This window comes from Macrotis lagotis, chromosome 1 (genome assembly GCF_037893015.1).
Source record: "Macrotis lagotis isolate mMagLag1 chromosome 1, bilby.v1.9.chrom.fasta, whole genome shotgun sequence".
NCBI lineage: Eukaryota > Metazoa > Chordata > Mammalia > Peramelemorphia > Peramelidae > Macrotis > Macrotis lagotis.
In genome coordinates, this window is record NC_133658.1 from 298,758,448 (window position 1) to 298,772,113 (window position 13,666).

At 38.2% G+C, this 13,666-nt stretch overlaps 1 protein-coding gene across 2 annotated transcripts in view; it reads right to left on the minus strand.

Annotated features, from left to right (window-relative positions):
- The window catches only part of NLRC5 (NLR family CARD domain containing 5), a 100,037-nt gene that overhangs the window by 65,400 nt on the left and 20,971 nt on the right, over positions 1-13,666 (minus strand). For both annotated transcript variants that reach the window (XM_074211262.1, XM_074211263.1), the window contains exons 2-4: positions 4,443-4,599; positions 3,422-3,731; positions 351-416 (exon numbers count right to left, since the gene is read on the minus strand). In XM_074211262.1, coding sequence (XP_074067363.1) covers positions 351-416; positions 3,422-3,719 — 364 coding nt within the window. In that variant the 5' untranslated portion in view covers positions 3,720-3,731; positions 4,443-4,599. The remainder of the gene's footprint in view (positions 1-350; positions 417-3,421; positions 3,732-4,442; positions 4,600-13,666) is intronic.

A 13,666-nucleotide genomic window follows, 5' to 3' on the forward strand; every position in this document is an offset into this window, starting at 1 on the left:
AAAGATCATGGAATTGAAATCTCTGTTTTTTCAGATGCAGAAACTAAGATTCAGAAATGACTTGCTCAGAGTCACACAGGCAAAAAATTAGATACATGAGATCATAGTCCTAGTGCTGAAAGGATCCTCAAAGCTTATATTTTCCAATATCTTCACTTAACAGATGAGTAAACTGAGACTATTTGACATTCTAAGTGCACATGATTAGAAAGCATCAGAGCCTGAACCTGAACTCTGGTCATCTGACTTTAAATTCAATGCTCTTTCTCCTGTACAGATTTTGGTACTTTAGTGTATGAGGAAACTTCTCGACTCCTCCATGGTCAACCCCCTTGCCACTTCAGACTCACCTGAAAGAAGGAACTGGGACTCAGGAAGGACATCCTCACAGAGGTATCTGTTCTGGTTTGAAACCTCTGAAAGAGTAGAAATATTAGGCAAATGTCTATAGAAACAGTAGTGAATTGAAACATAGAGTGCGTTCTTTCTCCAAAATGAACATTTTCTCTCCTAAATATCTCCTCTGCTCCCTTCTTTTGGTGGGATGATACCCATGAATTTTCTTTTCTTTTTAAAAAAAATTTTTTATCAATGAATTTTCAAAGGCTATGCCAGTACAGCAAAAGTTCTAGTAGGGTCTGATAAATTGATAGGGCCTCAAGTCAGGATCTGAAGATTAACTCTGTGTCTGTGATCTAAGGATCAGCCTGGTTAAGCTTGAGAAGTCTCTCCACTAGAGGTTTGACTTCAGTAATTTATGAAGCACTCTGCTAGGTCATAAAAAAGGCTGTGATCTGGATTAGTGACCATGGAAGAAGAGGAAGTGCTTACATTGTTAAAATTATGGGTTCTCCATAACTGGTGAGCAAAGGACTTACTAAGTCTTTTGAGTGGACACCATAGGGGAAAATGACAAAATGCTAAAGAAGCAAAAAATACTGGACTTGGAGTCAGAGGACTTGGAGTCAGAGGGTCTGAGTTCAGTCCTAACTCTGCCCAATACAACTACTTATATGATCTTAGGGCAAATCACTTAAACTTTCTGACCCAAGTTTTCTCTTTGGTAAAATAATATAGTGCTGTTTTACATGGTCCCTGAAGTCCCTTCTAGCTCTAAATCTTTGAAACTGGAATAAAGGTAGAAACCAAGGAAGACTTGAGGATGCTTAATGAGAAGAGCCTGGAGCTACTTTCTCTTTCCTTCCTTAAGTGGAATCAGTAATACTCCCTTAAATGTACATTTTCTGAAGAGTAATTAAATATAAATAATATTCAGAAAATTTGAGGGAACTGAATTCCTGAGGTTGCTGACATAAGAGAGCTCCTTCTTGCATACTCATAATACAAATAGGGTATCTGAGCAACACAATCATGAGAATTTATTAAACCCTTGTCCAGGAAAGACTCTGGAGATCACCAAAAAAATAATAGTAATGATAGCTAACATTTATAGATCACCTTGAGGTTTGCAAAACACTTTATAAATATTATGCCATTTGATCCTCACAACCTTGGGAGGTAGAGGTGAATTATTAGACCAATTTTACAGAAGATGAAACTGAGGCACAGAGGTTAAATGACTTGCTCAGGGTCACACATCTGAATCTAAGCATGTGTCTAAGTCAAATCTGAACTCAGGTCTTTCTGATTGTCAGTGAGACACTCTATCTACTGCACAATCTACTTGCCTCTTGTCCAACCTTAATCTCCATCACTCAAAGTTACACAGATGATAAGTAGTAGAGCTGGGATTTGCATCCTGCCTGATTTGAACTCTAGGGTTCTTTCCATTATACTGCCCTGCCTCCATTAATGTGAGATTTTCTTCAGGTTGACATAGATGACAGAGCCCTGGGAAGTCACTTGGAAGTCAAGAAGATCTAGATAGCTATCAGCTGTTTGACCCTACACAAAACTTCCAATTTCCCTGAGTCTCAGTTTCCTCATCTGTTAAATGGGAACAATAATAATGTCTACTCTACAGTGTTGTGAGATTCAAATGAGACCATGAATGAATGCTCAGTGCTCTGTGAAGCTGAAAGTGCAATTATAAATGTAAACTATCCTTAAGATACGATTGTCTTTATTGTAATTTGGGATGCAAAATAGAGTTGTGGGGCCTCTCAGATCTGGGGGGATTAGAGCAAGAATCCCTTAAACCCCTCTAGTAGTTAGTGAACTAAAAGCTTTAAGAGGAGCCCACCTTAAAATATGAGTCCAGGAATCAGCCACTCACCACCAAAGCATGGAGATAAATTGCCAAGAGCAGGATAATCATGGATAAGTGATGCAGGGCATGGCAGTATGGGATAGGAGAAAGGCTTCCTGGCATAGCTTAGTAATGCATAGCTTCCACCCCACAGCACATTATCAGCCTGGAGGGCTCCTAACTTATGTATGACACTGTCAGTAGAACTCCAGCCACATATCTCTCCTCTCTGTTTCTAAAAGGCAAAAGACCTTCTGGGGGCAGCTAGGTGGCGCAGTGGATAGAGCACCGGCCCTGGAGTCAGGAGTACCTGGGTTCAAATGCGACCTCAGACACTTAGTAATTGCCTAGCTGTGTGGCCTTGGGCAAGCCACTTGGCCCCATTGCCTTGCCCCCCCCCCAAAAAAAAACCTTCTGGATAGATGGGATAGAGTTTTAGTAGATAAGTCTCTATAAATTTTCCAACTAATTGGATAAAAGCAAAATTTGGCTCCTGATAAACAAGGAATATATTATAAGAAAACCAAATTTTTTTTTACATTTTTTTCAGGGCAAATGGGGTTAAGTGGCTTGCCCAAAGCCACTTATTAAGTGTCTGAGTCTGGATTTGAACTCAGGTACTCCTGACTCCAGGGCCGGTGCTCTATCCACTGTGTCACCTAGCTGCCCCCGAAAACCAAATTGTTAATTAGAAAACTTTTGTTCCAAGTTCCTGATTTACTATGGGAATTTGGGTAACTTAATCACTCTGGGACTCAGCTTCTCCATTTGTAAGATAGGAGATGAGTTCTAAAGAACAGACTAAATGAACATTCTAGCTCTACCAATCCATGTTCTATGATGCATACCAGTTCTGATGTTTTATGTTCTATGTTCTAAGGTTCTGTTCAGTTCTAGTATCCTATGTCATGTCCAGCTCTAATATCCTATGTGATATTCTAAGGCCTTTGCCAGTTCCTTTAGTATATCTTCTCATAGAAGGCTACTTCCAGATCTGATATTCCATGTTTTATGGTGAAGATCAGTCTAACTCTAATATTTTGTGTTTTATATTCTAAGGTTCCACCTAGCTATTCCATCCTAGGTCATGTTCTAAGGTCTTTGCTACCTCTGCTATTCTTCTTTCTGATCTAAGATCTCTTCCAAGTCTGACATTTTCTATTCTTTTCTAAGGTTCTTTCCCTTATAATTCTGCCAGTCTAGAGTACTTACCACTGCCTTTACCCCAGACACTCATAAGCATGGTTTCCAGGCTCAGGGGCATAGTAGTATGTTCCATGCAGACACAATGGATAAAGGTCCGCCATGTAGAGGAGCTATGGGCTCTCAGTTTGCCAAGGAGCAGGGAAGTTTTCTGGGTGGGATCTGAGATCTTGTCCACAGGAGTCAGGTCTAGTTCAGGCAGGAAGAACTTGACCTTTGAGATCAGCCATTCAAAGTTCTCACTGAGCAGCCCCACCAGGTCATGCTCCAGACTTTCCACATCAACCTGCAAGCTTAAGGAGTCCATCTGGATTCAGCACTAAGGGGACCAAAGAGTGATAGATTAGTTGATGGAGGTGACAATACTACTTGAGCATGGAGAAAATCCTTGGCCTGGAACTCTTCTTATTTACCATATATGAGAGGAGGTGTGGTAAAGTATGCCCCCCCAAAAAACCAACAGCGGTCATGAAGAGTCAGACACAACTGAAAAGACTTAACAGTAAGTCTTACAGTGATATCTGTGTAAGTATGAGCAATGAGGATGATGATGATGATGAAATGACTTGTCTAAGCTTACAAGAGAAGAGAGAGCAACAGAGGAAACAGGATTTGAATACAAGTCCTTTGATGACAAGTCCAGTGCTCTTTCTTAGATTCAGCAATCAATTATTGATCCACTAAGTGCCCCATGACAAGCACTGGGCAATGGAGGGTTAGTAGGGGTACACAAGGAAGAATAAATAGCATCTCTTGCCCTAAAAGAGTGCCCAGTCCAGTTGGAATGGCACATAAGCAACAAAAGAGTGCTCCAAGGAAGAGAATTGATAGTCTGTGCTACAGGGGACCAGAGCAGGGGAATATCACTGCAACTGAGTCTGATATAGAGGGCTTCCTGGAGTATGTGGTCAAGGAGGTAATTTCTATTTCTTAAAATTAACTCCATTTCTAAAGTCTCTTTGTGGCTGGTCTAAGGATGGACAAGGGGATGGACCTGGGATGGGGTGGGAGACAGGTTTGAAAGTCCTACCTTGTTTGTAAGATGATCAGATTCATCATAAATGTTTTAAATATTCCTGCTGAAGAATGGTAAGATCGAAGTTCTCAGGGGCATTGGAGCCTGGGTTCCATTTCCTGAGTGTGTACTAGGACATTGTATTCTGAGAATCACTCCACTGAAGAGTGTCCTAAGGAGAGAGAGAAGAAACAGAGTTGGTTCAGTCCAGAGGCCAGGGAACTACAACAGTTCCCCTCTCCTTTTCCTCATTCTTATTCCCAACAAATTCCTCCCCCATCAGAGTCAGGTGCAAGTCACAGGTTGGTGGTTCTGGGGGGGAGAGAGAAGTAAGGAAGAGGGGCTTTCCCAGTGGGACTTCCCTCCTTCCCCCACCACCTTTAGCATAATGCCTGATGAATAGTGGGTGCTTGATAAGTGCTTGTTGATTTAATACATTTAAGTTAATTCATTTTAGGACATAAAATATGATGAATTTAAGCAAATTTTTTTTCAGTTCCTTCCTCAGAATTCTTATCAGGAATTTTTTTTGGTCCATTCTCATCTTTTTTTTTCATATAATTACCATTAATATAAACTACAGACTAACAGGCAAACATTCTATACTTTTTTCTCTCACCTAGAGCTCCCAAGGGAGCCTTTAGTCATGAAAGCCTATTTACCTTTCTTAGTTTTAAGCACTTATTTTGTCTTTTTTCAGTAGAGTTAGCCTTAGATATTTGCAGTGGAGGGGGGAGAGAGAGAGAACATTTTAGATCATTTTGTTATGATTTCTCAGAGCAAAAATGTTTATTTATCTATGCAATAAGTCAATAGCAGGGTAGAGATGAGTGAGAGAGTTGAACAACTCTTCTTTCTCCCTACCTGATTCCTGCTACATGTAAACAACAATTTACAAATCTTGAAATGTTGTATGAATGTCAATTATTATTTATCTTTAATTATTACCTCAATTAAGATTGTTTATCTTAATACATGAAATAGCAACTGGGCTTTCAAGGAATAGCTTCTTAGTGGACACCAAAGGAGCTTGAAAAGGAGGGGGAGAAGAGAGAAATGAAGAATGTTACCTTGAATTGGCACTACATACAGGGCAAAGCTCTTACTGCCCCTAACCTTTTTATTTTTTTGTGGCCCTCACTGACTTCTTTAGAAAGTCTTTTGTCTTTTTGATTAAGTGATGGGGAAGAAATTCCTGAATCATATTATATTTTAGTAAAAAGAACATTGAATATTGGGTTCCTAGTTCAGGTTTTGCCAATAATTTACTGGAAATCTCTGCCCTTTTAGGGGCTAAGGCTGCCTACCTGTCCTGTCAACTCTGAGCTATTATGGGGATCAAATGTGACATTAAATATAAAAGCTCTTTAAAGAATACAAGGCTCTGAGAGACACTGTGTTATGATAAGGATATGTCTTCAGTATCAATAAAGTTCAGGTTCAAATCCTACCTTTTAGACATACTAGTTGTATGACCCCAACCAATCACTTAACCATAACATGTCCCAAATTCCCTAATAGGAATACCTGCTGATCTGTATTCACAGGGAAAATTTCTTCACTGGGAGTTCCCTAAAAGAATGAAAGTTATATCTTCCCCGCCCCACCCCAAAAAAGGATTTGTCCACTCATATGTTGACCTTAAATGTTATCGTAGAGGGGAAATTTTCACATCATCTATATGGTTTTGTGAAAAGAGAACCAGACTAAGAGTGGAGAAATCAGGGTCTTGAGTGCCAGTTTTGTCACACATGAAGTGAACACAGAGATTAGTACTACTGTTTTTATGAGGTGGGTATCAGTATCTGTTGGGTTATCCCCTAGATTTTCCTCTAAAGTCATGGGTTCTATGACCTTAATAAGATTAGAGAATGAGGATGAACAAGCAAGCACCAAGATGAAAAGAGAAAGCAGTGGGTGAGTCATCAGGTGCCTCTCCCCTTCAACGACTGGCGAGCAGATGTAAAGGATGAATATGTATTGAAAGAATTTAGTAATTGGGGAGATAAGAAGTCTTGGTACAATTGAATCATAAACTCGGAGTTAGAGATCTTAGAAGCCATCAAGTCCAACTCCTTCAGTTCAAAGATGAGGAAAATGAAGATCACAAAGGCAAAGAAATAAATGGAGAGCCAGGACAGGAAGTCAGGACCTCAGTTTCCAAGTCAGCACTCTTTCCACAGTTCCATAAGGTGGCAAGTGCACAGAATAAGACAGTAGAAAAAATATGAAATGGGAGAGAAGTATCCTACTGCCTCAGCAGGGTGATTGGAGACTTCCAGGGACACCCCTCTCATGATTGATCAGAACCCAATAAAATGCCCATACGACTGCTCCCCTGATTCTAAATCCTTATTCAGAAAGGAAGTTTTAGCAGAATATTAGTTGACATATACAGAGGCATGCAAAATTTTTTACAAATTATATCTCATTCAAAGCATTATATTGTTGTTTAGTCACTTTCAGTCAATTCCTTATATTAATGGCAGTTATTATATGGAAATCTTTGAGTCAAGATTCTCCTTCACTGAGAAACTAATTTGGTATGGAAGTGACTTGGTCAGCTAGTCAGTCATTTAATTAGTACCTATTAATTTCCTATTATGTTCTGGGCAATGTGCTAAAAAATACAGGAAAAAAAAACCCCCAACAAACCCAGCTCAGTCCCTGTTCCCAAGGAGTTCACCAGATTAGCTCACAAGATGAACTCACAAGTCTCAGAAGGAGGACACTAAGATTAAGACTTTTTAAAAATTTTTTATTTATTTAAGAGAATGGGGTTGCCCAAGGTCACACAAGCAAGGCAATTATTAAGTATCTGAAACAGGATTTGAACTCAGGTCCTCCTGACTTCAGGGCTGGTCCTCTATTCATTGTGCCACCTAGCTGCCCCAGACTAAGCCTTCTTCTAGAACTGAGACCTAAGGTAGCTAGAGAAACCAGGAGGTACATCTGAGAAGGGAGAAAGCACCAGGCCTAGGTATCAGTTATGTTTCAAATCCTGGAGTTGAGGACCACATGTGTCTTATGTGAGGATCAGCAAGGAAGCCAGTGATGCTAGAATGCAGAGTAAGTGGAAGAAATAAAATAAGAAATAAGAAGACTGGAAAAGTGGGTAGGGGGCCAGATTATGAAAGCTAACAGGATCCTGGAGGTAATAGGAGCCATTGCAATCTAATAATAATCTAATAGCAAAGGCTAGACCTTTGTTTTGGGAAGATCAGTCTGACAGCTGAGCAGAGGATGAACTGGAATGGCAAGAGACTTAAGGCAAGGAGACCAACTAGCACTGTAATTGTGTATGTGTGTTGTTGTTGTTGTTAAAGGAGGAGAAATCATAAGTGCCAGATGAATATGAAAACTTCAAGCAGAAATGAGGGCAGTTGAACTGAAAAAGATCTGCAGGTATTCAAATTCAGGATGACTCAGTCTATAGAGTGATAAGGCAATCAAAAAGGCAAATGTGATCTTTGTTCACATTAAGAAAGGTCCAGGGGACAGCTAGGTGATGCAGTGGATAGAGCACTGGCCCTAGAGTCAGGAGGATTTGAATTGAAATGTAGCCTCGGACAATTAATAATTACCTAGATGTGTGACTTTGGGCAAGTCACTTAACCCATTGCCTTGCAAAACCAAAAGAAAAAAGACAACTGAAGGTTAATACACATTTAATCTAATTATCTTAAAAATTGCCTAGTTGTGTGACCTTGGGCAAGTCACTTAACCCTTAAATAAATAAAATTTTTTAAAAAGAAAGTCCCAGCATCTAAGTGGAGAAGCTAATCATCTCCCTTGATCACCTTACATGCTTTCTGGGCTCACCTCTTTAAGGAAGGGCATTCACTGATAACCTTTCGAGCACTAAGAAAGGGAACAACAGCAAATAGGATAGTGAAGAGTCTTTGAGATCACGTCATAAGAGTTCCATTTTAAGGAACTGGAGATGTTTAGCTTATGCTAGCTGACTTAAAAATATTTGAAGCTTCTTTGTGTAAAAAGAGGAAGTAGATTTATCTCTTGGGGTCTAGAACCATGAACAATGGTTACAAGTTGCACAAAGACAATTTAGATTTGACTAATTATGGGGAAACCTTTGTTAATAAAATGAGCTATCCAAAGTGGGAATGGATGACTTAAGAGGTAATAGATTCTCTTGAGGGGAGGTCTTTTTGGTATTTTATTTTTTCCAATTACATGTAAAGATAGTTTTCAACATTCATTCTGTAAGATTTTGAGTTCCACAGGCAGACTTTCAAAAGGCTTACATTAGCTGATGCTGAGTAAAGTGAACAGAACCAGGACATTGTGGACATTAACAGCAACATTGTGTGATGATCAAATTTGATGCCCTGCTCAGCAGTATAAAAATAAAAGACAATTTTTACATAAATATTTTATATGTTTCCCAATTATCTACAATAGTAGTTTCTACCTATCATTTTTTGGAAAGGTTTTGAATTTTACGCATTGCCCCCCACCCTGCTTTCTCTATCCCTTTACCTCTCCCCCCCCCCCAGAAGGAAGTCTGATAATCTTTACATTGTTTCCATGGTATACATTGATCAAAATTGAATGTGTTGAGAGAAAAATCATATCCTTGAGGAAAAATATAATATTAGAGATAGCAAAACCATGTAGTAAATAAGACAACTTGTTTTTTTAATTGAAGGTCTTTGTCTTTAAACTCCACAGTTTTTCCCTAGATATAGATGGTATTCTCCATCCTAAATATTCTGAGATTGTCCATGATCACTGCATTGATTGAATGAGCAAGTTCATTAAGGTTGATCATCACCTTCATGTTGCTGTTAGTTTGTACAATGTTCTGGTTCTGTTCAGAATCAGTTCATGCAAGTCTAAAAGACTTGTGATGGAAAATAGCATCCACATGCAGAGAAAGAACTATAGAGTCTGAGTGCAAACTTTTAAAAATTTGTTTTATGCTTTATGGGGTTTTTTTTGTTCTGATTCTTCTTTCACAACTTGACCAATATGGAAATATGTTTAGTATGTGTGTGTATGTGTGTGTGTGTATATATACATATATATATATGTATATATATACATATATATATATATTTAACCCATATCAGATTACTTGACATTGAGGGGATGAGGGAGGGAAAGGAAGAAGGGAGAAAAATGTGAAACTCAAAATCTTACCCCAAAATGAAAATTGAAAATTGTCTTTCCATGTAGTTGGAATAATAAAATAATTAAAAGTAAAAATATTTTTTCTTTTAAGATTTTATTTATTTTGAGTTTTACAATTTCCCCCCAATCTTCCTTCCCTCCCCCTCCCACAGAAGGCAGTTTCTTAGTCTTCACAATGTTTCCATGATATACATTGATCTAAGTTGAATGTGAAGAAAGAGAAATCATATCCTTAAGGAAGGAAAATAAAGTATAAGAGACAGCAGAATTACATAATAAAATTACGATTTTTTTCCCCTAATTAAAAGTAATAGTTTTTGGTCTTTGTTCAAACTCCAAAAATAAAATTATTTTTAAAAAAGATTTTGAATTCCACATTTTTTTCCCTTCCCTTCCTTCCTTCTCCCCTCCGCAAGACATCAAGTAATCTAATATAGGCTATACAAGTATAGTCATGGTAAACTTATTTCCATAGTCATGCTGTGAAAGAAGAATCAGAACAAAATGGAAATAACATTAAAAAAGGGCCAGCTAGGTGGTGCAGTCAATAGAACATTGGCCCCAGTCGGTCAGGTCAGGATGACCTGAGTTCAAATCCGACCACAGACACTTAATAATTGCCTAGCTGTGTGATCTTGGGCAAGTCACTTACACCATTGCCTTGCAAAAAGTCAATAAAAATAAATTTAAAAAATATATGAAAGTGAAAATAATACGCTTTGGTCTGCATTCAGATTCTGTAGTTCTTTCTCTGAATGTGGATGGCATTTTCCATTAAAAGTCTTTTAGAATTGTCTTTGATCACTGTATTGCTGAGAAGAGTTGTCTACACACAATGTTGCTGTTAATATGCACAATGTTCTCCTAGTTCGGCTCACTTCACTCAGTATCAGTTCATGTAAGTCTTTCTAGATTTTTCTGAAATCTACTTACTTATGATTTCTTAGAGAACAATAGTATTCCACTACATTGTTCAGCCATTGCCCAATTGATGGTCACCCCCTCATTTTCAAATTCTTTGATATCACAAAAAAGAGCCGCTGTGACTGTTTTTGAACATAGGGGTCCTTTCCCCTTTTTAGTGATTTCTTTGGGATACAGACCTAGTAGGTGTATGGTTGGATCAGAGTATACATAGTTTTTTTTTGTTGTTTTTTTTTTAGGTTTTTGCAAGGCAAATGGGGTTAAGTGGCTTGCCCAAGGCCACACAGCTAGGTAATTATTAAGTGTCTGAGACCAGATTTGAACCCAGGTGCTCCTGACTCCAGGGCCAGTGCTTTATCTACTGCGCCACCTAGCCGCCCCAGTATGCATAGTTTTATGACCCTCTGGGCAAAGTTCCAAATTGCTCTCCAGAATAGTTGGATTAGTACACAATTCCACCAACAGTGCATTAGTGTGCCAGTTTCCCCCTCATCCCCTCCAACATCCAGCATTTTCCTTTTCTGTCATATTGCCAATCTGCTGAGTGTGAAGTAGTACTTCAGAGTTGTTTTTAATTTGCAGTTTTCTAATCAGAAGGAATTTAGAAAATTTTTTCACAGAACTATAGATAACTTTAATTTCTTTATCTGAAAATTGCCTATTCATATTCTTTGACTACTTATCAATTGGAAGATGATTTGTATTTTTATAAATTTGTCTCAATTCTCTGTTTTATTTTATTTATTCTTTCTGGGTTTTTAGAAAGGTTTTATTTTGAATTTTACAATTTTCCCCCTAATCTTGCTTTCCTCCCCCCACACCCCACAAAAGGCAGTCTATTGGTCTTTACATTGTTTCCATGGTATACATTGATCTAAGTTGAATGTGATGAGAGAAATCATATCCTTAAGGAAGAAAAATAGAGTATAATAGATAGCAAAATTACATAATAAGATAATGGGTTTTTTTTTTTTAAATTAAAGGTAATGTCTTTGTTCAAACTCCACAATTCTTTCTCTGGATACAGGTGGTATTCTCCATCGCAGATACCCCAAAATTATGCCTGATTGTTGCACTAATGGAATGAGTAAGTCCATTAAGGTTGATCATCATTCCCATGTTGCTGTTAGGGTATACAGTGATTCTGGTTCTGCTCATCTCACTCAGCATCAGTTCATGCAAATTCCTCCAGGCTTCCCTAAATTCCCATCCCTCCTGATTTCTAATAGAACAATAGTGTTCCATGACATACATATACCACAGTTTGCTAAGCCATTCCCCAATTGAAGAACATTCACTTAATTTCCAATTCTTTGCCACCACAAACAGGGCTGCTATGAATATTTTTGTACAAGTAATATTTTTACCCTTTTTCATCATCTCTTCAGGGTATAAACCCAGTAGTGGTATTGCTGGATCAAAGGGTATGCATATTTTTGTTGCCCTTTGGGCGTAATACCAAATTTCTCTCCAGAAAGGCTGGATGAGTTCACATCTCCACCAACAATGTATTAGTGTCCCAGATTTCCCATATTCCTTCTAACATTGATAATTGTCCTTTCTGGTCATATTGGTCAGTCTGAGAGGTGTGAGGTGGTAGATATCTCAGAGTTGTTTTAATTTGCATTTCTCTAGTAAGTAGTGATTTGGAGCAATTTTTCATATGACTATGGATCGTTTTGATTTCCTCATCTGTAAATTACCTTTGCATATCCTTTGGCCATTTGTCAATTGGGGAATGGCTTTTTTTAAAAATTTGACTCAGTTCTCTGTATATTTTAGAGATGAGTCCTTTGTCAGAAATACTAGTTGTAAAAATTATTTCCCAATTTTCTACATTTCTTTTGATGTTGGTTACAGTGGTTTTGTCTGTGCCAAAGTTTTTCAATTTAATGTAATCAAAATTGTCTAGTTTGTTTTTAAGATGTTCTCCATCTCTTCCTTGGTCATAAACTGCTTCCCTTTCCATAGATCTGACAGGTAAACTATTCCTTGATCTCCTAGTTTCCTTATAATATTGGTTTTTTTTATGACTAAGTCCTGTATCCATTTTGATCTTATCTTGGTATAGGGACAGACATGGGGTACCCAAGCCCAGACAGAAGATAAACATGCAGGATTGACATGTGGATAGGTTGATGAAGCAGGGCAAAGGTTTCCTTATTTAGAGATTCCATAGGTCACTAGCCAAGCCCCTTATCTGATGGTGGTAGTGATGGCAATCTTTCTCATCTGTCTACTCTTCTGCTTTCACTTGGAGTGTTTTTTTAGTTTTTAGGATTTTTTAAAAATTTTGTTTTAGCACTGGCCCTGAGTTCTAATCCAGCCTCAGACACTTAATAATTACCTAGCTATGTGATCTTGAGCAAGTCACTTAACCCCAGTACCTAGCAAAAAAACAAAAAAAAATTTGTTTTAGATTTTGGGGGTGGTGGGATGATGGGAGGCCATAGAGGAAGAGCAGGAGAAAGAGAGGGAGTGTGCAAAGTTGTTACTGTTCCTTCTTCATTTTTGAAGGGGAAGCTTTCACATGCTTGGGGCAAACATCCCCTTGACTTGCTGATGGGCTTGAGATCTGTCAGTTACCCTCAACTTGGTTTAGCCAAGGATTGTCAACCACACTGGGTTTAACTGGATTGTGGCTGATGAGCATACTCTAATTTCTGGGAGTGACAGGTAAGAGTTGAATGAAAATTGATCACCATAGGTTGAAAAGCAGTCCTGAAAAGGGTTTGGCAACCATCACACCAGAGATGCTTGTCCTCCCTGATCATATACCCTATAGAGTATTCTAAGGTAAAGTTAACATACATGTTCTTTTGGAATACTCACTATGACTAAGTTGGGTTTATATGAAAATTGATCCACACACAATACTCCCAAGTCCTGTGTCATGCATTTGTATTCTATATGTACATATAAATAACAAGTCTTCTGTTAGAATTAAGCTCCTTGTGGGCAGGGACTATCATTATACTTTTGTTTTCGTATCCCTGGCACTTAGCACAGCATCTTTGAACAAAATAGGTGCTCAATAAATGCTTATCGATTGAATGACACAAGATAATTCAACAATAGAAAACTGATAAAGTCATATTAAAAACATAGAAAATCACATGATTATATCATCAGATATGGATAAAGCTCTTGACAAAGTACCA